Source organism: Lissotriton helveticus, chromosome 2_1 (assembly GCF_964261635.1).
Source record: "Lissotriton helveticus chromosome 2_1, aLisHel1.1, whole genome shotgun sequence".
Taxonomy (NCBI): Eukaryota; Metazoa; Chordata; class Amphibia; order Caudata; family Salamandridae; genus Lissotriton; species Lissotriton helveticus.
Window position 1 is genome coordinate 1,564,747,579 of NC_136059.1, and position 25,340 is coordinate 1,564,772,918.

Genomic DNA, 25,340 nt, shown 5'->3' on the forward strand with positions numbered 1-25,340 from the left:
ACAAGTATATTTCAATGAATAGAATATGAAATGAGCAGAAGTGAATGTAAGAGAAGGAAATAAGTTGGAATGGATAATTCAGTAGGTTCAAGGAAAGAGCAGGGATTGGTAATTCAATAGGCAAATAGAAGGGGTAGCTCCCTCCCGCAGACTAAAAAATATTGGAAATGTGGATCAGAGGTTCAGTGTTACATGGACAAACAGGGATCAGCAACTATAGGTTAGAGTGGGCTTGATTACGGTTGAAGATAGAAAAGGAGCAGAGAGGAAAGAAAAGAAAGAGTTTTTGAAACTACATTTTCAAAGCTTTCATCCACAGACAGTGAATCAGGACCATGTATATGGGGGAATGTGCTGGACACCCAGATTATTTTGACAATACATACAGTTTACCCTAAAACACTAGTTAGAAAGGCCTTCAAAAGTGCATTGTTCTGCTCCCAGAGAAACTCTTTGAACTGCTAAAGAACGGTTACGTATGTTACCATTGGCATGTGTCATTATGTATAGTTCAGTTGGAAACTGGATTCGCAGCACCAAATAGCAGCATTGGAACTTACTGGATCCATTAGTAATAGATGAATCCTTATTCTCCTTTATGGAAACCAAAGAAAATCACAGTTCAGAGTAGATGTAGAGCCTAAAAACCAACCCAAAGAGCACTTAAGAATCTTGCAGAGGTAGTATGACACTACATGTATGGTGATTGCTCTGTTTGTTTGCTTACTTCTAATACAACTAAATCACTATTAATGGGAGTAAACACTAAAGCTATTTTACAGCTGCAGCAGTGAAAGCATAATATATGCCAGCTTCTGACCAACACTTATATAGATTGACAACCAGACAAATTAGAAAATGTATAGGACAAAAGAAGTCCCACATAAACTGCAGTATGATGACTGCCTCCCTGGTCAGTCACTTCAAAGACATGGGTCACATTGCAACTGATCTCAAATAGACCATCTTTGCTAAAATTGAAAACGATCAATGAGGTGCCAACATGAAATGACAGCTCCAGTCCTTTAAGCCCAGGCTTACACAACAGTTTGACACTGTGAACCGCAACTTGAACACCTTAGACAAAAAATGTAATTTGATTGGGTTTCAATTATATGTACATGTCTGTGTCAGTAATTATCCCGACATGGTCAATATAGTATATGGAGACTGCACTGTCCTATTGCAAATATGTTTTACATTTTGCACAAACACTAGTTTGGCACATTTCATTTAATTATTGATCCGATGTAGATTGAACCTTTGTGTGGGTGTACGGTCATCATGGTACTCGAACCATGATGACCTTACACTCACACAAAGTCTTACATTTGTTTTAGTTAAGGTACAGGCCTCCTTTCTTATATATTTTATTACCACTTCCCTGAAGGCCAAACCTTTGCAAAGTCCATATAGGCAGTTTTCTATCCAGCAGCCAGTTTATGAATAGCCTTCAGCTTGAGCATTCCTGCCCCATGACAATTTTTTTTTTTATTGCAACTTTGATGCTCTGATACTCCCTAGATCCACTGTGCATCTGCTTAAGTCAATTTACAAGTCTTTATATTTTATTTAATTTTATTGGGACATATAGGAGTTCATGCCCTTAGAAAGTCCATATAGCCTGACCAATGGCAGATATGGCAGTTCCATTTAGTATGATCTGCTCCTGGTTGATTATTTGCACTCCCTTACGTGCCCCCAGAGGCACCCTACATCAGTTAAGTCAAGGTTACGGCTTCTACCATTGATTCTTTTCATGCACCTCTTGACTGGTTCCTTAGAGTTGGCTGAATCCTTCAACCTACGGCATGTCCATTCATTTGAACCCCTGACCTAGGTGTATCCATGGTCTTCTATATCCTACTGCATGGTGTGAATTTAAACAGATATATATTCCTTCTAACTGGCTGTTTGTGTCAAACCTGATATTTTTGCGTAATGAGAGGGGTACTGTTGGATTTTACTATATGGATATATCCCACACATTCGTGTGCCCATTTTCTATGTCAATATGTTCAGTTTGTGGCAAATGTTTGTATGAATATGGTTTTAATTGATAGGTCATTAGGATCTTCCCAATGAGGTATACTGAGCACTCAACTGTTCAACAACACCTGTAAGGCCAACTCGCTCTAAGAAATCAAGGACATTATTAAGGACTTTTAGTATGTATTGTTAAGTTGCTGGACAAACAATATTATCCGTGAAAAATGTGGACCTCATTTCAACAAATAAGCTTGGATGCTGAGCAGTAACTTGTCAAAAGATTGCCTCAAGTAGTATTTGGTTTTAAACGTTATTTCCATGCATTTTCACATGAATTTTCATGCAACTCTTCTTCATTTTTGCAAAGTAAGCTATGACTAATGGAAGAACAGTTTTCACAAAGACTCATTGTTTATAATTTAGAATATGATTAATTCACAAATTAACTTCATACTCCGGAGTGTTGTAGTTAGATTGCAACTGACGTGTATTACTATTCAGTGATTTGGATTTGTATGTTTGTTCTGTTATCATTGAACTACAAGCATTGCATGTGCCAACAACTCCTCTCACACTGAAAGGATGTGCACATGGTAGAACAGGATGCAACAACAAATGCTTCACAAAGGCATCAGCTCCCACTCCATTCCAGTGCATCAGACTGCAGTTCAGATCAATGCACATGAAAGATCGTAAGGTGATCATACCAGATATCAGTGCAAATCTTAACAGCACACGTCCGCATTGTCAACATCTGCTAACACTGGCAGAAATTCAGGTCAGGAACACTTCAGAATGATAAGAGTGGCAAAACAAGGATGCATTTGTGCGCTTTCGAATGAGTACTGACCCATTTCCAGCAATCCCTATTGCGACCTGCTTCTTCTTCCTGAAAAAGGTCAATCACTCAGAAACATGTGTCCAGGAATTCACAGCAATATAGCACTGATTGCTCCAACAGAGGGTGAAAACTTTCTTAATTGATGGTTATAGAAAATATTGCGAACTGTATTTACCAGAATGCAATGGGGCGCTTTTGCTGAGATGCCACCAGAGTCCTCTCTCCTTCACTACACAGTGCATGAATTCCGGATGCCATATTTTGTATTGCCAGGATACACCAAAAATACTTGGCATTCTTTAGCTGTCAAACAAGTGTTAGTCCATGTTTCTGAAAAACACAGTTCTTGGCCTTTTACCCTACACTGTCTGCCCACATAGTTACACCAAACATGGGCTAAAGCTTTTGAGTACAGGCCATGTTTTGTTTCCCAAACCACTACTGAAAACACTTTTCGGTCAGTAAAAAAGCTTTCTGGATCAGAAACTATAGGAAACCCTCCGCCATTAAACAAAAATCAATGTGAAGATCTTGCCCAATTCTTTACACATAAAATTGAGAAAATCTACCTTGAAATTGCCAACTCTCCTTTGAACAGGCCCTTGCAACCACATTCTACAACCACTAACCCTATACTACCTTCTCCTAGTTTGACTGCTGTCACATCACATTTAGAACTCGTCACGGAGCTCTACACTACCCTCCCCCTTCTAGAATCCTGGCCCCTTCTTAATTTAGACTCCATTATACAAAGTAAAGTCCGGCTCTCCTAATGACCCATTACCAAAGTCAATTCTTAAGCAACTTGATCCTTCCCATATGCAGGTCATCTTGAATGTTTTAAACTCTTCTTTACTTGAGTCCAAAGTTCCCTCACATTGGAAACACGCTATGGTGACTCCTCTTTTAAGGAAACCCACTTCTGACCCTACTATCCCTGCAAATTTCCGACCGATTTCCCTTTTGCCTGTTTTTTCCAAAATCCTTGAAAGGTACATCCATCTTCATCCTTCCCAGTTGATTGAGACTAACAAAATCCTCCACCCTTCTCAATCTGGGTTTATAACCGGGTTCTCCACAGAAACCACTTTGCTGGGGGTTACAGAGAGGCTCTGCCATTATCTGGATGTTGGAGACACCGTCGCGCTCATATTGTTAGACCTCAGCACGGCGTTCAACACCATCTCCCACCCCATACTAGTCAACACGCTGAGATCCTTCGGCATTTGTAGCTCTGCCTTGGACTGGATTGTCTCTTTTCTAGATGACCGTACATTTCAGATTTTTTCTGCTAAGGATAGTTCTAATATCCGTCCATCACCCTATGGGGTACCTCAGGGCTCCATACTGAGCCCCACGCTCTTTAACGTGTATGTCAGGTCTCTAGCTGACATTGCCGAACAGGCCGGTCTGACCCTTTTTACCTATGCTGATGACTCTCAGATCATCTTTTCACTCTCATGGTCTGACCCCTGCGCCACATCCTGCCTTCAGTTGGGTCGCAAGCGAATTGCAACATGGATGAACCAGAACTATCTGAAACTAACCGGTGATAAAACCGAGGTCTTAATACTTGGTAAAGAGAAAGATCTTTGGGTCCCGTTTCACTGGCCTGCCAAGATGGGTGCTCTTCCGCAGCCTTCCAGCCATGTCCGTAACCTGGGCGTTCGCATTTATGACTCTTTGACCATGCATCATCAAGCAGTCAAGGTCACAGCCATTTGTTTTACCATCTTAAAATGGCTTAGGAAGATCCTTTGGATGCTACCTAATCCCACGCAGAAAACAGTGGTCCATGCCCTTAACACCTCACGGCTGGATTACGGGAATGTCCTTTTTCTGGGTGCGAACAAGGCTGTGACCCACAGATTGCAGCTGGTACAGAACTCTGCAGCAAGACTTCTTTGCAGAGTTCCCAGAATTACTCCCATCTCTGGCTATCCCCGTGACCTACATTGGCTCAGGGTTGAAAATCGTATAAAATTCAAAGCCCTGAGCTACATGTTTATGACTACACAGGGTTCAGCACCACAATACCTGCATTCTCTTGTTTGCCCTTATGTCCTTACCCGCCATCTTCATTCCGCTACTCTTGAAAAACTCACGGTGCCCAGGTTCAAACTTGCTAGGTTGGGTGGTTGGTCTTTTTCATATTGTGGCCCGATCCTTTGGAATACTCTCCCTCTCGCTATCCCTAAAAAACCCAATTATACCTGTTTCCGCAGATCTTTGAAGACCTGGGTATTTAATCAGTAACTTCTTTCACCTCCCCTCTTCTGCTTCCAGTTTATTCCAGGCGCCGGGAAACCCTTTTTGAGTAGCTGTTGTGCCATATAAATGCAACAAATAAATAAATAAAAATGCGTGTGTACAATACACACAGGAATGGACTTATAACACCTTGTGCCGGCTCAAGTGACTGAAAGGGGCAAAGATTTTTGAAAGGGAGTTCACTTTCCAGCATGACAAATATTTGCACTGGAAAAATACTAGTTTGAGTTGCTTTGCTCCAATTTGCGTTACAGGGCTATTACATGGTTGGAACTTGGGTGAATTCGCTGATGCACCCGTAGAGTGTGACACAAAGCACAATCTACAGATAGGCAGCCCCGCTTTGCGTGATAAACGAATTTCTCCTTGAACAAGGAGAAATACTTTATTTTTTCCAAACATTCCACACACTGCATATGTGTTGCGCTATATAGCATAATGCAATGTATGGAATGTTTTAGAATTTATATAGGCATAGGAGTTTGTCCTAGAAGCCTAAGCTTCCAGTATAAATACTAATCTAGACAGGTTGCACACGACTCTGAACCTTGGTGCAAGTGTGGTGCATTGCGCCAACGCAGCCTAAAAGAGTGACAGTGCAGAGGATGACAGAAGCAGCAGCCTTTTTTAATACATTTGTCTCTGGGCTGATTTCTTCCCCTTGTGTATTGCAGCAAAACAACTTTGTTGGCTGCTCTGCATTATGTGAAATTTTAAGAAATGTGTCTAGAGTGCCTAATCTATAACTAAGCAATGTGTATATTAACCTATCAAACACGTCCCTCTGCTTTGACAGTAGAACATGTTGTTTGCATGGGCCTGGTGCACTCAATACCTGTCCTACAGCATACCCTTGTGATTACTCATGACAATGCACAATTTACACATCTCTGACACACTTAACACATCTCACAGTCACACCCAAAACTAGTGAACTGTGTTTTTGTACATGTACTTAATTGAGTGCACCTCTATGACTTTTCAAATACGACCCTCAGAAACCAGTGTCAGGATGTGTGTATGACTGAAATACACCAGGCATGCTTGATTAGAGCACATCCATAGTCAATAGTGTTTGTGCATTTCGAATTTTCAATATCCTCCAAATATCTCTTTCTTTCTTTCTTTCTTTCTTTCTTTCTTTCTTTCTTTCTTTCTTTCTTTCTTTCTTTCTTTCTTTCTTTCTTTCTTACTTTCTTACTTTCTTTCATTCTTTCTTTCTTTCTTTCTTTCTTTCTTTCTTTCTTTCTTTCTTTCTTTCTTTCTTTCTCTTATAATATTCATGCCACATAGACACACACTGTCTCTTTTGGTCTATGAGAGCTACATTAATGACACTGGGCAGGGCAGACGAATGGCTATTAGTCCTGGAAACTGGACAGGTCATTTTGTGAGGTGCCAGGTTTGCAGGCCAGTGAAGCAATTCTTTTCACATATGTGATACTATCAGAGATTTTACCAAAGATGTCATTTGTGATTTCAACTGAATGTCATTTTTAAGACATGAGCAATGCTTTCACTTCACAGTAACATAGTTACTTTTCCTGCTAAACGGCATTCTTAGCTAATCCTCAATTCAAGTTGTGTTTTTCAATGAAAATGAATATGAACAAAATCATGGGAAAGAACTAAACATGTTTTTTTCTTCTTATGTTTTTTGACAAGTCCATTTTCATTTCCTTTGCAGTGGCAAGCTTGATGAGAAACGAAAGAAACTAAGAAGTGTAGTCAAACAACTATTGGAATGCGACATCACTAAAAGCAACCCATTCGAGCCAGTTGTGGTGCCTCAGGCTGACTGTGTGGTCAGTTTTGAGAGTCTGGCATGTGCAAGCAAAGATGTGGAGAGCTACCGGCAGATTGTAAAAAATGTCAACTCACTTTTGAAAATAGGCGGGTATCTAATATTAACAGATAGTTTAGGATTAACAAAATACTTGTGCGGCGGCACATGGATTCCAGTACTGAATTTGAATGCTCAATTGATTAGAGAAATTGTAACCGATTCCGGCTTTTTAATCGAGGAACATGAGTTTTTTTCGTTAGATAATTATGTATTTGAACCTGAACGCTGCAACTATAATGCAGTTCTATTTCTACTAGCCCGAAAAGACAGAAATATCTAATTCAAGGGGACGACAGAGCAGGACAGAGGACTAGGATCCCTGTTACATAAACAGCAGACACATTTGCAACAATACGAGTCTTGTTTTTTCTTTTATCCATTGTCTTGTTGGTGTTAAATTGTTAGTAGAGTGGGTAGTTTTGTTCCATCCTTTTATATTTACAATGCCACATATATATGTGTGTACTTTTGACTTTGTGTATTCATAAAATGTAATCAGACTCAAAAGTACGTTGTGCACTATTAAAGAAAGTGCGATACTGAAGTGTTCTAATGAGTGTGTGCGTATTAACTGTTTTCTTTAAGGAACAGCTGTACCGTCAACATCAATTCTTCTACATGCTAAGATTGTACTGGAGTAATCTCAAATGTATTAATGTATTTACTGGATTATTTGTGTTTTTTTCAATTATATGCTCTTGCAAGTAACACGCTAAGTTAGCTTGTCTATGGGATTTAAGCTCACAATTAGAGCATTTTATATTGCTCGTGAAAGTTGTTTTCGATATATTTTTCTTTTGTAGGTGCAGACCAAAGCATTCTTAGCTGGTGAAAGAACAGTGGGGCATATTACCAAGCAATAGCGATAATTATCGCTATTGCTTGGTTAGAGACAAACTTTTACCGCTGAGCTGCGGCGATTTTTATCGCAGATAAACCTTGGTATTACCAAGGTTTATCGCAAATGCGATAAAAAACTGCCGCAATGCATGAATATCGCTGAAAAGTCAGCGATATTCATGCATTATCGAGCTAATGCTCTTAGCCATGTTATCCACCTCCCATTGGATAACATGGCTAAGAACTGCTCAGGGCAGGTGTTAGCTTTTGGAGATATTCGCGCTTAGCGCGAATATCTCCAAAAGTTGGTAATAGGAGATAGCGATGTTAGCGACTGTTTCCAGTCGCTAACATCTTGGCACGCCCACGTTGCATGTCATTAGTGATAAATATCACTGACATGCAAAGTGGGGCCCAAGATGGTCGCTATCTCCTACTAGCTGTCGCTAACTGGTGTTAGCGACAGCTAGGTAATAGGGAGATAATTTTATCTCCGCTTTCTTGGCTTTTAAAGCCAAAAAAGCAGAGATAAACCCCCTTGATAATATGCCCCAGTGTGTTTAGACATAGTGAGGCAAGGATGAACTGCCAAGGTCAATTACATTTAATGAGAAGAACAAGGGAGTGCTACCAGTGGGCGATATCTGTCAAAGGGGGGATTTCAAGGATACTTCAGAAGTGAAGATTGGAAGACGGGAGTGTTGCACCAGGCGCTGGATCTCTTCATGAAAATGGAAATAATGAGGTTGATTAATGTGAGGTCATGTGTTTTTCAACCCTTCTGTGTGTTTCTTATTTTTTTTAAGGTTTCTTCATGTACAGAAAGGGACACCTTCCTGTCCATAAAAAAACCATGGCATTTTGCTTTTTCCATGGCTGCTCCACAAGGCAGCACACATGGAAAAAGCAGAAACGAGGAGAAATAATGCATTTCTCCTTGTTTTGCCAACTTAAGACCAGGATTTTCCTTTTCTTAATTTTGGCACTGCCACCTATGTAAGCCACCCTTGTACATATGGGGCAGCATCAAATACAATGGGTGTTGCAGTGGAACACCAACCTCAACACCCACTGCATGCCCCTTTCACGCTAACCATAGCAGGAACGGGTGCCTTATGTACAAGGCAGTGTTAAGCCCTGTTAAGTGGCTTAACGCCACCTTGTACATAAGGCACAGCCTTTATTGCCACCACAACGTTAGTAAAAGGGATATTGTGGTGGCGATAGGGGCTTGTACATATGTCCCGAAATGTTTTAAAGTTGTACGAGATTTGTTTAGAGGAGATGTACAAATATCTCTCTGGGGCGGCCCCACAGGAAGATACCATAGATCATTATATGGCAATACATGTAGCGTTACATACTTGTGTTTGGCTTGAACAATGGCACAAGATCACAGAGAAAGAAGATGCATTAGCATTTCCACGTTATGGTACATTTAAATTGAGTATGATTGAAAATTTGAGGGTAATATTATATGAAATGAGACCACAACCAAGACCCACACAATTTAAAGTGATTAACACTTGGGAACTGAGAGAGAGGGAAAAATATCAAGGTTGAGTGAAAAAGGCAGTTTGCACTTAGGCGGAAGCATGGTGAGATGCAGAACAGAAGTGTTTGAGGATGGACATGATAGAAGGATTTCAATTATATTCACTATTAGAAGGTGGAGAAGGGACTGGAAAGAAGGACAATAATACTAAGGAAACGGGGGAGAAGGATGAAGATAGTGAAAGTGACACTGGTGATAGTTTTTTAGAGATATTGATGACTGAACAACCACCTCCGTCTATGAAACTCAAACTGGAGAAGGTGAGAAGGAGGTTGTTAGAGGGAATACGGAAATGTCCACTTCACCCGTGAATATGATTTCTAATGTCATAGGCGTTTCTCCTAAGCCGAAAGAACTGAGTGTGTGGGGAACCGTTACAGTAAATCAAAGAAGGATGGGAGGAAACTCAGGGACATGCGTTTTTGAGGCCTCCATGGATTGTGCTATACCTGATGCACTTAGGGTTTCTGTTACGATTGGACCCGTGGTTTCTATATACGAGTCTGCTTCAGTAGGAGACGAGACTCAGAATTCAGGTACCTTTATTCAACCACAAACTCCAAAAAGTTACACCTGAGATACAGAGAGTTGAAGAATTTGCCCAGTTAGTGGTATCTAAATCCCCAGATGAATGCTATGATTTAGAGGTCCGGGAATTGGAAGATTTTCTGAAAGCTCTTAATGCCACATTGAATATGAGTACCGAAATGAGTCAGGGAAACCTACAGTCTACTTTGAAGGAGAATCTAGACGAGACGATTAGTGGGTGTTTTACATTGGATCGAATAGAAACATACCAACAGGATGAACTTTTCCTCATGAGTAAGTATGTGATTAGAAGAGCAAGACAAGCACAAGATAAATTATTTGATTTGGACTAAAAATATGAACTTTATTTGGAACAAACGAAGGCTTTGCAGAAGAGCCATCAACTTGCCTTCAGTGATCAGGACATGGAGCATATGAGAATACCAGGAATGATAATGCATATTAAAGAGTTGATTCACAATATTTGAGTTTGGAGTGCAGTAGAAAAAAGGGAGAGTAAATGGCCTAGAAGGGTGACTCCTGAGAGAGAAGTTGTTGAGACGCCTCCTCCAGGAGGAGGGGAGAAAAGGGAGCTGCAAGCTTTCCTTTATGAGAGGTACCTGGTAGAGTATATGTCTATGTATCTTGGAGTAGGAGTGATCTAGTGGCATTTACAAATTAATTTCCAAAATTAGGAAAGCAGCCTGCGGAGTGGCATAAACAGGTTGAGCGATTTGTGAAAATATCAAAGGTTTTATGGATGGATTTGAACACTATGTTTGATATTGTGGTCAAGAGCGATTTGTGGACAGCATGTAAGATAGCTGTGGAGTGTTCAGAATAAAGAGCCATCAAGGGATGCTGCAACTCATGGTCCTTTGGTTGTGGTGATGAGAAAGTATGAACAGGTATTTACATGGTTGAAGTCTAAGTGCCATCTTAAGATATTGACTGAGTTAAGATTGACTTTCCAACCAAGGAACCGAAAGACACAAAGCATGCTTAATATGAGAGATTGTTGCAGGCTATAACACAGTATAGTGGGATAGATACATTGTAGCAAAAAGATATGGAAAATTTTGTGTCCAGGTTTGAGACCTGAGACTAGTATGATGATACAGCAGCATTTGATATTCTGGAAAATAAGTCTGTTGATGAAATTATGTGGTATGCTAAATACTGTTATGATTAAATTGAAATGAGGTAGAAAAAGTTGAAGGAGAAACTGTGGTGAATACCAAAACTACTATTTAATGGAAATACCCCTCTGATGCAAGTATACCCACAGTTAAATCCTGCAATGCAGGGTGGAGGTGGATTTCAGGCACAAGGTAGAGGAGGAGGTGTTCCTATAGATTTGAGCACTAGGATTGATGTGGCTACATTGAAGAAGTCAAACCTGCTTGATGAGAAACGGAAGAAACTAAGTAGTGTAGTCAAACAAGAATCGAAGAGCGACATCACTAAAAGCAACCCATTCGATCCAGTTGTGGTGCCTCAGGCTGACTGTGTGGTCAGTTTTGAGAGTCTGGCATGTGCAAGCAAAGATGTGGAGAGCTACCGGCAGATTGTACCTATTGTAACAGGTTAATGTTGTTTTAATCAGGTTACAGGGACTGGTACACTTCAGAATAATTCTATGCAAAAGCAGAATGTACCCAGACCGAGATCACATCATTTTACTGGATCACAAGCTCCAGTGAAGCAGATTCCCCAACCTCCAATGCCACAGCAGGCTACAGGTGGTCCTAGATCTTCTACATATAAGGTTCCAAATATGACTCAGAATATAGGACAGAATGTAAATTCATATCAGCAATTTCCCTTGTTTGAAATTAACGGAATCAGAGGAATCGATCAATTCGAGTGATGGTGCATGAAGGTGAAGGAGGATTGCGTACTTCGTGCAGTCTTGGAAGTAGACCAGAGTGGCCCATATGCAGATGGTGAGGTAAATGGGGATGATGTCATGTTTTTGGTCGATACTGGTGCTACTTTTTCTCCTGTAAGAACAGAAGATGTTCCAAACCTACCCTTCTCAGGTAAGACTATCCAAGTTGTAGACGTTGCAAATCTACACATGAGAAATCCAATTTCTGAAGAAGTACCTGTAAGGATAGGGATTTTTGAGGATAATCTCCAATTTGTACTTTGTGATTCCAGTGTTGTGAACTTGTTAGGACGTGCTTTGATGTGCAAATTGCATTGCACTATTTATTGCACCCTGAAAGGAATAGAATTACAGATGCAAGGTAAAAACATTGCCTTTAATTTGACAGCTTTAAATTTGACTGTTGGAATGTATCCAATGATAACCATAGAAAATCTACCTTTGGACCTCAGAGACTTAGTTAGACCCGTGGTTTGGGATTTCACTGGAAAAGACATGTGGCTTATTAGAACATTGGAATCTTAGGAGCTCCATTGTAGACAATGGGGTGCTCTATGCCTCTACAGGCTGGTAAAGGCCCGCAGAGCAACATTCCAATGTTTTACAAAGGCCTCTCGGAGCTTGAGGGGATTTAAATCCCCTTGAGCTTCGAGAGGCCTTTGTTTTATTTGTTAGAACATTCTGCCCTCTAGTGGCAGAATGTTCTAATAGCCTTATAGTCCTTCATAGCAGGGCTATACCGGCGAATAAAGTCCCGGTCCCTTGTTAAAGTCCCTCGCCTTCTGTTCGGGCCTTTAATGCAGGAGCGGGCCTTTAATAGCCGGTACAGCCCACTACAGCGAGCTATAAAGCTATATTAAAGGAGTTGAACCTGTTCAAATTCAGATTAAAACAAATGCAGACTACCCGAGACCTCCACAATACAATGTGATTCCTGAAACAATTGCTTGAATCACTCTGGTAATTGAGACAATGATCCAGCGAGGTATATTGAAAGAAATAATGGACAGTCAATGTAACTCATCCATTAAAGCCTGCAGAAGCCTAGCTGTATGTACTGCATAGTGCTGGACTTTTGAAAAATAAATAATATTATGATTCCTTGTTGTCCTGTGGTACCAAATCCTGCTGTAATTTTTCAAATTTCATACGAGGCTGAGTGGTTTGCTATCACTGATATGTGTCAGGCATTCTTCTCTATACCATTGCATGAAGAAAGCCAGTTTCTTTTTTGCATTTTGTTTTGGCAGTCATGTTTTGGCATGGAGCCAAGTTCAACAAGGGTATACGGAGACTACGTTTATTTTTAATCAGATTCTTTAAAAGAATCTGGAAACTTTGGTTACGCCTCAAAATTCAGTGCTGGGGCATTGCATTGATGATTTGCTGAATGTGTCAAATACAATAGAGACTTTCAAAGTTCACACTATTACTATGTTAAATGACTTGGCTAAGAATGGACATGAGGTGTCCCCAAACAAGTTGCAGTAATGTTTGAAAGGGGTTGTGTATCTTTGTCATCACATTGAGAAAGGTGCAAGAAAGGTATTGCAAGAGAGAATTTTGTCAATCATGCAAATGAATCTACCAACGACTCAAAGGGAAGTAAGAATGTTCTTGGGAATGGTGGGCTACTATCACCAGTGGATGCTTAACTTTTTGCTAGTGGGCTACCCCCTTCTGAGGCTTAAACACAAAGATGTGTCCGATCTGGTTCCTTGGGACACAAATTGTTTGGTGCATTTCTGGAATTAAGAGAAAGCCCCTTTCGCGCTCCGGCGTTAGGAATGCCTGATTACAACAAACTGTTTCGCTCTTTTGCAGTGAACGGAAAGGTTGTGCTCTTTCAGTGTTGATACAGAAACATAGGGTAACTCAAAGGCCAGTGGGCTATTTTTCAGCCACATTAGATCCAGTGGTAACAGCACTGCCTGGTTGTCTTAAAGCAGTGGCGGCGACAGGTGTCCACATCGAAAGGTGCGAGAGTATAGTTGTGGGTCATCCCATAACTGTGTATGTTCCACACTCTGTTTAGATTTTGTTAACCAGGATGAGAACACAGCCATCTCAGGTGGTATGACCAGATATATGGCTGCGTCCAAACTAGGGTGGTGTGGTGAACAAAAGAATGATGGATTTAACCCAGATCCTTATGACTTCGGGTGAATGTTTGCATTGTCCAGCATTCCGTCCATCAATTGTTTCTTTTGCGTATGTCGCCCTAAGTAGGAAGGGTATGCCCAGGCGTGGGTCCCGTGCTCACCACACCACTGGATTCAAGCTAGCCTGGCTGATGAAGGGTGATGCCCTGTAACTGGTCCAAGGATGCTTGTTACCGGTCCAGGGAGGACCTGGCTTGGCAGTTCGGGCTGGACTGTTCCCACAAGGAACAGGGTCAAGACTGATTTGCATAAGGCTGGGTCCAAACTGGGGTGGTGTGGTGAGCAAAGGAATGATGGATTTAACCCAGATCCTTGTGACTGGGGGTGAATGTTTGCAATGTCCGGCATTCGGTCCATCAATTGTTTCTTTTGTGTATGTCGCCCTAAGTGAGAAGGGTATGCCCAGATGTGGGTCCCGTGCTCACCACAGGATTCAAGCTAGCCTGGCTGATGAAGGGTGATGTCCTGAAACTGGTCCCAGGATGCTTGTTTCCAGTCCAGGGAGGGCCTGGCTTGGCAGTTCGGGCAGGACTGTTCCCACAAGGAACAGGGTCAAGACTGATTTACATACGGCTGGGTCCAAAATGGGATGGTGTGGTGAGCAAAAGAATGATGGATTTAAGTCATATCCTTGTGACTGGGGGTGAATGGTTGCATTGTCCAGCATTCCGTCCATCAATTGTTTCTTTTGTGTATGTCGCCCAAAGTGGGAAAGGTATGCCCAGACGTGTGTCCATGCTCATCACACCACTGGATTCAAGCTAGCCTGGCTGATGAAGGGTGATGCCCTGAAACCGGTCCCAGGATGCTTGTTTCCGGTCCAGGGAGGACCTGGCTGGGCAGTTCGGGCTGGACTGTTCCCACAAGTAACAGGGTCAAGACTGATTTGCATATGGCTGGGTCCTAACTGGGCTGGTGTGGTGAGCAAAAGAATGATGGATTTAACCCAGATCCTTGTGACTGGGGGTGAATGGTTGCATTGTCCAGCATTCCATCCATCAATTGTTTCTTTTGCACAGATCATACCGGCGGCAGATAATGTTACGTTGAAAAGATGCTCCCTCTTAACCCTGATACTCTATTGCCTCTCCCAGACATTGAAAATCAAGAAGATAAAGTGGAGCATGACTGTCTTGGTGTCACTGAGCCATGCATCAAGCCTAGTCCTGAGATTCAGAATTAGCCACTGCCCAAATCTGATTACATAATGTTTGTGGATGGCTTGGGCTTACGAGGCTATGAAGGAATTTTGAGAGCTGTTTATGCAGTCTATACTCTTTCAGAAGTGGTGGAAAGCACTTGGTTACAAGGAGTAGTCTTTGCACAAGTGGCCAAACTGATTGCTCTTACAAGAGCATGTTGCATCTCAGATCAGTTGAGAGTGGCTATATTTATATATAGCCAATATGGCTTTGGTGTCGTTCATGATTTCAAACAATTATGGTCCCAGAAGTGATTTATGACCTCCTCAAGATCATTTTTATGAAATGGTGAACAAGTGAGGAAATTATTGGAAGCCTTGGAGTTACCTCCGCAAGTTGTGGTCAAGAAATGTTCTGCACATTGCCAGGGAGAAGATTATATGACTTTTGGCAACAGGTATGGCGATGAATTTGCTAGATATTGTGCCTACACTGCTTGTACATTCAATGGAGAGTATGTCAATGAGGGAGCAGATGAGACCAATTACAACCTTTTGCTTACAGATGCTGACACTTGCGAAGTAGTTAAACTTCTGCAATAGGAAGTGACAGAGTCAGAGCAACAGAGTTGGGTTAATTCAGGTTGTTTTAAGAGGGATGAGGATGACATTTGGGTTTCAATGGATGGCAGACCTGAGTTGCTAAACAGTTTGTTGCATACAATGGCAAGACATTACCACTGCCCAAACATGTGGGGAGAGTTTCTCTGGTGATATTGTTTCGGCAGATATTGGTTTAGCCCAAAGTTCAGGCTGAGGTGGTTTAGCCTAAAGTTCTGGCTGGTGGCAGATGTGTGGTGCCACATATGTGTTGTGTGTGAAAAGAACAATGTAGGGGAAAAGTCCTGCAGTGACTTTGAGTCATATAGGGCAGTCTTATGGTTCTTTTAATATGATGCTGTTGGATTTCGTAAAAATGCCTGTGTGCAATAGGTTGAAATATGTGTTGGTTGTTGTGTATATCTTTTTCACGATGGGTGGGGGCATGTCCTACACACAGTTGTGATTCTCTCACAGTAGCTAAGCAGTTGTTGAGGTAGCTTATTCCGAGGTTTTGATTTCAGACTTCTTTGGAATCTGACCGGGGCCACACTTCAATAGCGAAGTGTAGAAGATGTTATGTGCTGCTAAGGCTTCAGGCTTGGTGGAACATGTCAATGCCAATGGAACATTGAAATTGAGATTTGCCAAAGTGTGTGCTTCCACAACATTTAAATGGCCAGATGCTTTGGCGCTTATGTTGATGAGTTTCTGCAGCACTCCTGATCATAGGACATGATTTTCTCCCCATGAGAATATCATGGAAAGGGCAATGGGATTGCTAGCTGTACCTGCCAATCCATTGGTTAATATCACAAATTACATGATACTGGACTACTTTAAGGGACTCGCTGACTTGATGCATTCTGTGGCTCACCAGGTTGAAGCTGCTACAGCCCTGCCAGATCAAGAGCAGTACCATGACCATGGCCCTGAGTACTGGGTCTTGGAGAAGAAGCACGTATGTAAGTTATGCTTGGAGCCTCGGTGGCATGGACTCTATCAAGTCATTCTAGTGACTGCAACTGCTGTGAAATGTGGAGGTCTCCCTGATTGGATTTTTTCTGCCCATACTTGGAGGGTTCTGTGTCCCCTTGAAGAAATAACAGAGCCTCTCTCAGAAGAGCCGGAGGTGGTCGCAGGACAACATTGAGCAGGTTACTCAAGCTGTAAGGGATCAATCAGCAACTGAAATTGCACTTGATTAGCTGGAGGGGGATCTCAGAGTACTGGATGATGAAACTGGAGGAGTAGAAATAAGTCCAGCCATTGTTGCAGAACCTGATTCAGACCCTGGTGAAGGGCCAAGTGTTAGGGAACCCCGAGGGGCAGTTGAAGAACGTTGGCTAATGTGGCAAGTGAGGGGAGAATAATTCTGCCAATAGAGAGTGGTCTTCTAAGTATCCAAGAAGAAAGAAGATTAATATCTGAGGGAAGGAGATGAAGAGTCTTTACTAAGAAGATCGAAGACGGCAAAGGTACCGAAACACAAATACGCATTTCATGAATGGACATACTTCCTCGCAAATAGCAGGGAGAACGAATTCTGTGAATTCTGGTATTACTGTGAAAATTCAATTGATACTACTGGAACTTAATCTCCATAGTGACCTCATCTTTGAACTTTCATTACATTGACAAAACTGAGTGCATTGAGACATCTTATTTTGGGTGTCATTGAAATTCCCTTTTTGGATACAAGTGAGTTTCCTGGGTTAGTTGAGGACCTGAAAATGTTAATTCTGGGACTGATAGTGAATTAAATTATACTGTATATTATCAAAGACTTTGTATAATTTGTAGGGAACAAAGAAGAGTACATAGGTCAGAGACATAGCTGAAGGAGCGTAAGGTTGTCCCTTAGAAGAACATGGAGTAGGGCTAAGGAAGTCTCAAGAAGACCTTGTATATATCTGGATATTGTTTGGACTTTGGCTTTCCTGTTTGTAAAGGTAGACTCTGCAGCTGCTATATTCCATCCTAGAGTTAGATTCCAATGTAGAAATGGAAGCCAGTACCAATATTAATAATAATACTACTAGGTGTAGACATATCATAACAGGCATATTATTAGCTGTAGTTGTAGTGCTAATAATTGTACTTTCTGGGTTATATTCAGTCACACATAAGACATTAAAAGATAGATCTACTATGGCCCCTACTGCATCATATCCTAGAGATAGAGCTCAGCGATTGAGGTGAGTTGAGGAGTTACACCCGAATGCGTCTAGACGGGATTATACTTCAAATGTTTATTTTTGGTTGCTTTATATATACATACACATAATAAGTGATAGAGATTGCTATGCTTGTACCCAATTACCTGCTTTGGCTTCAGATGGTATAACCTATCACCATATTCCCTTGACATGTGGTATTTCCTATGGTCTTTTGTTCAGTTTATTCTGTGCACAGGTTAGTTTGGACTATTATTTTTCAAACTATGATGTTGTTCTTTCACAAGGTCCATGTTGTTGGAAAATATTATATATCACCAACAACATTAGATACTGCATATGGTTATATATATAATTTGACTTGTATGTCAGAAGTGGGTGAGACATGTTTTAATTTAATTGAGGATAGATGAAGGAAATTGAAGTCACAAACTAAAGAAGATACAAGTTTGAAGGATCATAAGTGGAGTGATGAAGAAAAATAACACCAAGAGAAAGGACATTTGCCAGCTTTGGTGTTAGATTGGCAGCGTATGGGAAAATTGTGTATGCATGTTGATCACAGTTATATTGATCACTTGTTCCTAAATGAGAGTGATTGTGAGCATGTGTTTGAAGCTAAAACTAGGCATTCTCAGTATTTGGAGTTTATTTCATTTGTGGACAGAATGCATATTTTAAACTGCTACAAGAATGGCATTGCACTTGTTATCTAGGCATAGTGTTCTGACGATTAATCATGTCGAACATTTCGAAGAACCTATTTGGGATAAGAAATCAAGGTCTAAAAGAAGTACTAATGCAGCAGAGTGGGAGATGTTTTTGGTGCCATGATTCTGTCTGGAGGGGTAGTTTTGAATGATATAAATTGTCTAGTATTATGGATAAGTTAGCCACCAGTACTTAAAATTCCTTATTGCTTGTAAATAGAGAGATGGAAGCCATAAGGCCTATGGTTTGCAGAATCGACTTGCGTTAGATCTTTTGCTCGCAAAAGAAGACAGACTCTGTCAGTTGCTCAAAGTTCAGCAATGCTCCACTTACATTCCAGATGAAAGTAAAGATTTAGAGAGATATATAAAGAATATATCTGGATTGACAAAGGATTTAAAAGAATTGGAAGCAGTGCACTGATCTTGTTCATAATCTTCAAGGGATTTCAGTATGTGTTGGGTTAAACAAGGGAGACGAGAACAATTACAACCTTTTGCTTACAGATGCTGACACTTGGGAAGAAGCTAAACTTCTGCAATAGGAAGTGACAGAGTCAGAGCAACAGAGTTGGGTTAATTCAGGTTGTTTTAAGAGGGATGAGGATGAAATTTGGGTTTCAATGGATGGCAGACCTGTGTTGCTAAACAGTTTGTTGCATACAATGGCAAGACATTACCACTGCCCAAACATGTAGGGAGAGTTTCTCTGGTGATATTGTTTCGGCAGACATGGTTTAGCCCAAAGTTCAGGCTGAGGTGGTTTAGCCTAAAGTTCCGGCTGATGGCAGATGTGTGGTGCCACAGATGTGTTGTGTGTGAAAAGAACAATGTAGGGGAAAAGAACTGCAGTGACTTTGAGTCATATAGGGCAGTCTTATGGTTCTTTTAATAGGATGCTGTTGGATTTCGTAAAAATGCCTGTGTGCAATAGGTTGAAATATGTGTTGGTTGTTGTGTATATGTTTTTCACGATGGGTGGAGGCATGTCCTACACACAGTTGTGATTCTCTCACAGTAGCTAAGCAGTTGTTGAGGTAGCTTATTCCGAGGTTTTGATTTCAGACTTCTTTGTAATCTGACCGGGGCCCTACTTCAATAGCGAAGTGTAGAAGATGTTATGTGCTGCTGAGGCTTCAGGCTTGGTGGAACATGTCAATGCCAATGGAACATTGAAATTGTGATTTGCCAAAGTGTGTGCTTCCACAATATTTAAATGGCCAGATGCTTTGGCGCTTCTGTTGATGAGTTTCTGCAGCACTCCTGATCATAGAACATGATTTTCTCCCTATGAGAATCTCATGGGAAGGGCAATGAGATTGCTAGCTGTACCTGCCAATCCATTGGTTAATATCACAAATGACATGATACTGGACTACTGTAAGGGACTCGCTGACTTGATGCATTCTGTGGCTCACCAGGTTGAAGCTGCTACAGCCCTGCCAGATCAAGAGCAGTACCATGACCATAGCCCTGAGTACTGAGTCTTGGAGAAGAAGCACGTATGGAAGTTATGCTTGGAGCCTCGGTGGCATGGACTCTATCAAGTCATTCTAGTGACTGCAACTGCTGTGAAATGTGGAGGTCTCCCTGAATGGATTTTTGCTGTCCATACTTAGAGGGTTCTGTGTCCCCTTGAAGAAATAACAGAGCCTCTCTCAGAAGAGCCAGAGGTGGTCGCAGGACAACATTGAGCAGGTTACTCAAGCTGTAGGGGATCAATCAGCAACTGAAATTGCACTTGATCAGCTGGAGGAGGATCTCAGAGTACTGGTTGATGAAACTGGAGGAGAAGAAATAAGTCCAGCCATTGTTGCAGAACGTTATTCAGACCCTGGTGAAGGGCCAAGTGTTAGGAAACCCCGAGGGGCAGTTGAAGAACGTTGGCTAATGTGGCACGTGAGGGGAGAATAATTCTGCCAATAGAAAGTGGTCTTCTAAGTATCCAAGAAGAAAGAAGATTCATATCTGAGCGAAGGAGATGAAGAGTCTTTACTAAGAAGATCGAAGACGGCAAAGGTACCGAAACACAAATACGCATTTCATGAATGGACATACTTCCTCGCAAATAGCAGGGAGAACGAATTCTGTGAATTCTGGTATTACTGTGAAAATTCAATTGATACTACTGGAACTTAATCTCCATAGTGACCTCGTCTTTGAACTTTCATTACATTGACAAAACTGAGTGCATTGAGACATCTTATTTTGGGTGTCATTGAAATTCCCTTTTTGGATACAAGTGAGTTTCCTGGGTTAGTTGAGGACCTGAAAATGTTAATTCTGGGACTGATAGTGAATTAAATTGTACTGTATATTATCAAAGACTTTGTATAATTTGTAGGGAACAAAGAAGAGTACATAGGTCAGAGACATAGCTGAAGGAGCGTAAGGTTGTCCCTTAGAAGAACATGGAGTAGGGCTAAGGAAGCCTCAAGAAGACCTTGTATATATCTGGATATTGTTTGGACTTTGGCTTTCCTGTTTATAAAGGTAGACTCTGCAGCTGCTATATTCCATCCTAGAGTTAGATTCCAATGTAGAAATGGAAGCCAGTACCAATATTAATAATAATACTACTAGGTGTAGACATATCATAACAGGCATATTATTAGCTGTAGTTGTAGTGCTAATAATTGTACTTTCTGGGTTATATTCAGTCACACATAAGACATTAAAAGATAGATCTACTATGGCCCCTACTGCATCATATCCTAGAGATAGAGCTCAGCGATTGAGGGGAGTTGAGGAGTTACACCCGAATGCGTCTAGACGGGATTATACTTCAAATGTTTATTTTTGGTTGCTTTATATATACATACACATAATAAGTGATAGAGATTGCTATGCTTGTACCCAATTACCTGCTTTGGCTTCAGATGGTATAACCTATCACGATATTCCCTTGACATGTGGTATTTCCTATGGTCTTTTGTTCAGTTTATTCTGTGCACAGGTTAGTTTGGACTATTATTTTTCAAATATGATGTTGTTCTTTCTCAAGGTCCATGTTGTTGGGAAATATTATATATCACCAAAAACATTAGATACTGCATATGGTTATATATATAATTTGACTTGTATGTCAGAAGTGGGTGAGACATGTTTTAATTTAATTGAGGATAGATGAAGGAAATTGAAGTCACAAACTGAAGAAGATACAAGTTTGAAGGATCATAAGTGGAGTGATGAAGAAAAAAACACCAAGAGAAAGGACATTTGCCAGCTTTGGTGTTAGATTGGCAGCGTATGGGAAAATTGTGTATGCATGTTGATCACAGTTCTATTGATCACTTGTTCCTAAATGAGAGTGATTGTGAGCATGTGTTTGAAGCTAAAACTAGGCATTCTCAGTATTTGGAGTTTATTTCATTTGTGGACAGAATGCATATTTTAAACTGCTACAAGAATGGCATGGCACTTGTTATCTAGGCATAGTGTTCTGACGATTAATCATGTCGAACATTTCGAAGAACCTATTTGGGATAAGAAATCAAGGTCTAAAAGAAGTACTAATGCAGCAGAGTGGGAGATGTTTTTGGTGCCATGATTCTGTCTGTAGGGGTAGTTTTGAATGATATAAATTGTCTTGTATTATGGATAAGTTAGCCACCAGTACTTCAAATTCTTTATTGCTTGTAAATAGAGAGATGGAAGCCATAAGGCCTATGGTTTGCAGAATCGACTTGCGTTAGATCTTTTGCTCGCAAAAGAAGACAGACTCTGTCAGTTGCTCAAAGTTCAGCAATGCTCCACTTACATTCCAGATGAAAGTAAAGATTTAGAGAGATATATAAAGAATATATCTGGATTGACAAAGGATTTAAAAGAATTGGAAGCAGTGCCCGGATCTTGTTCATAATCTTCAAGGGATTTCAGCATGTGTTGGGTTAAACAAGGGAGACGAGAACAATTACAACCTTTTGCTTACAGATGCTGACACTTGGGAAGAAGCTAAACTTCTGCAATAGGAAGTGACAGAGTCAGAGCAACAGAGTTGGGTTAATTCAGGTTGTTTTAAGAGGGATGAGGATGAAATTTGGGTTTCAATGGATGGCAGACCTGTGTTGCTAAACAGTTTGTTGCATACAATGGCAAGACATTACAACTGCCCAAACATGTAGGGAGAGTTTCTCTGGTGATATTGTTTCGGCAGACATGGTTTAGCCCAAAGTTCAGGCTGAGGTGGTTTAGCCTAAAGTTCCGGCTGATGGCAGATGTGTGGTGCCACAGATGTGTTGTGTGTGAAAAGAACAATGTAGGGGAAAAGAACTGCAGTGACTTTGAGTCATATAGGGCAGTCTTATGGTGTTTTTGTAATAGGATGCTGTTGGATTTCGTAAAAATGCCTGTGTGCAATAGGTTGAAATATGTGTTGGTTGTTGTGTATATCTTTTTCACGATGGGTGGAGGCATGTCCTACACACAGTTGTGATTCTCTCACAGTACCTAAGCAGTTGTTGCGGTAGCTTATTCCGAGGTTTTGATTTCAGACTTCTTTGGAATCTGACCGGGGCCACACTTCAATAGCGAAGTGAAGAAGATGTTATGTGCTGCTGAGGCTTCAGGCTTGGTGGAACATGTCAATGCCAATGGAACATTGAAATTAAGATTTGCCAAAGTGTGTGCTTCCACAACATTTAAATTACCAGATGCTTTGGCGCTTCTGTTGATGAGTTTCTGCAGCACTCCTGATCGTAGAACATGATTTTCTCCCCATGAGAATCTCATGGGAAGGGCAATGAGATTGCTAGCTGTACTTGCCAATCCATTGGTTAATATCACAAATGACATGATACTGGACTTCTGTAAGGGACTCGCTGACTTGATGCATTCTGTGGCTCACCAGGTTGAAGCTGCTACAGCCCTGCCAGATCAAGAGCAGTACCATGACCATGGCCCTGAGTACTGAGTCTTGGAGAAGAAGCACGTATGGAAGTTATGCTTGGAGCCTCGGTGGCATGGACTCTAGCAAGTCATTATAGTGACTGCAACTGCTGTGAAATGTGGAGGTCTCCATGATTGGATTTTTGCTGTCCATACTTGGAGGGTTCCGTTTCCCCTTGAAGAAATAACAGAGCCTCTCTCAGAAGAGCTAGAGGTGGTTGCAAGACAACATTGAGCAGGTTACTCAAGCTGTAGGGGATCAATCAGCAACCTAAATTGCACTTGATCAGCTGGAGGAGGATCTCAGAGTACTGGATGATGAAACTGGAGGAGAAGAAATAAGTCCAGCCATTGTTGCAGAACCTGATTCAGACCCTGGTGAAGGGCCAAGTGTTAGGAAACCCCGAGGGGCAGTTGAAGAACGTTGGCTAATGTGGCAAGTGAGGGGAGAATAATTCTGCCAATAGAAAGTGGTCTTCTAAGTATCCAAGAAGAAAGAAGATTCATATCTGAGCGAAGGAGATGAAGAGTCTTTACTAAGAAGATCGAAGACGGCAAAGGTACCGAAACACAAATACGCATTTCCTGAATGGACATACTTCCTCGCAAATAACAGGGAGAACGAATTCTGTGAATTCTGGTATTACTGTGAAAATTTAATTGATACTACTGGAACTTAATCTCCATAGTGACCTCATCTTTGAACTTTCATTACATTGACAAAACTGAGTCCATTGAGACATCTTATTTTGGGTGTCATTAAAATTCCCTTTTTGGATACAAGTGAGTTTCCTGGGTTAGTTGAGGACCTGAAAATTTTAATTCTGGGACTGATAGTGAATTAAATTGTACTGTATCTTATCAAAGACTTTGTATAATTTGTAGGGAAGAAAGAAGAGTACATAGGTCAGAGACATAGCTGAAGGAGCGTAAGGTTGTCCCTTAGAAGAACATGGAGTAGGGCTAAGGAAGTCTCAAGTAGACCTTGTATATATCTGGATATTGTTTGGACCTTGGCTTTCCTGTTTGTAAAGGTAGACTCTGCAGCTGCTATATTCCATCCTAGAGTTAGATTCCAGTGTGGAAATGGAAGCCAGTACCAATATTAATAATAATACTACTAGGTGTAGACATATCATAACAGGCATATTATTAGCTGTAGTTGTAGTGCTAATAATTGTACTTACTGGGTTATATTCAGTCACACATAAGACATTAAAAGTTAGATCTACTATGGCCCCTACTGCATCATATCCTAGAGATAGAGCTCAGCGATTGAGGGGAGTTGAGGAGTTACGCCCGGATGCGTCTAGACGTGATTATACTTCAAATGTTTATTTTAGGTTGCTTTATATATACGTACAGATAATAAGTGCTAGAGATTGCTATGCTTGTACCCAATTACCTGCTTTGGCTTCAGATGGTGTGACCTATCACCATATTCCCTTGACATGTGGTATTTCCTATGGTCTTTTGTTCAGTTTATTCTGTGCACAGGTTAGTTTGGACTATTATTTTTCAAACTATGATGTTGTTCTTTCACAAGGTCCATGTTGATGGAAAATATTATATATCACCAAAAACATTAGATACTGCATATGGTTATATATATAATTTGACTTGTATGTCAGAAGTGGGTGAGACATTTTTTAATTTAATTGAGGATAGATGTAGGAAATTGAAGTCACAAACTGAAGAAGATACAAGTTTGAAGTATCATAAGTGGAGTGATGAAGAAAAAAAACACCAAGAGAAAGGACATTTGCCAGCTTTGGTGTTAGATTGGCAGCGTTTGGGAAAGTTGTGTATACATGTTGACCACAGTTCTATTGATCCCTTGTTCCTAAAAGAGAATGATTGTGAGCATGTGTTTGAAGCTCGAACTAGGCGTTCTCAGTATTT

At 40.9% G+C, this 25,340-nt stretch overlaps 1 protein-coding gene across 1 annotated transcript in view; it reads left to right on the forward strand.

Moving 5' to 3' along the window:
* LOC144819851 (nicotinamide N-methyltransferase-like) overlaps positions 1-7,491 on the forward strand; it is a 42,664-nt gene extending 35,173 nt beyond the window's left edge. The window contains exon 3 of the mRNA XM_078677583.1: positions 6,789-7,491. Coding sequence (XP_078533709.1) covers positions 6,789-7,227 — 439 coding nt within the window. The 3' untranslated portion in view covers positions 7,228-7,491. The remainder of the gene's footprint in view (positions 1-6,788) is intronic.
* The last annotated feature ends 17,849 nt before the right edge of the window (positions 7,492-25,340 follow it).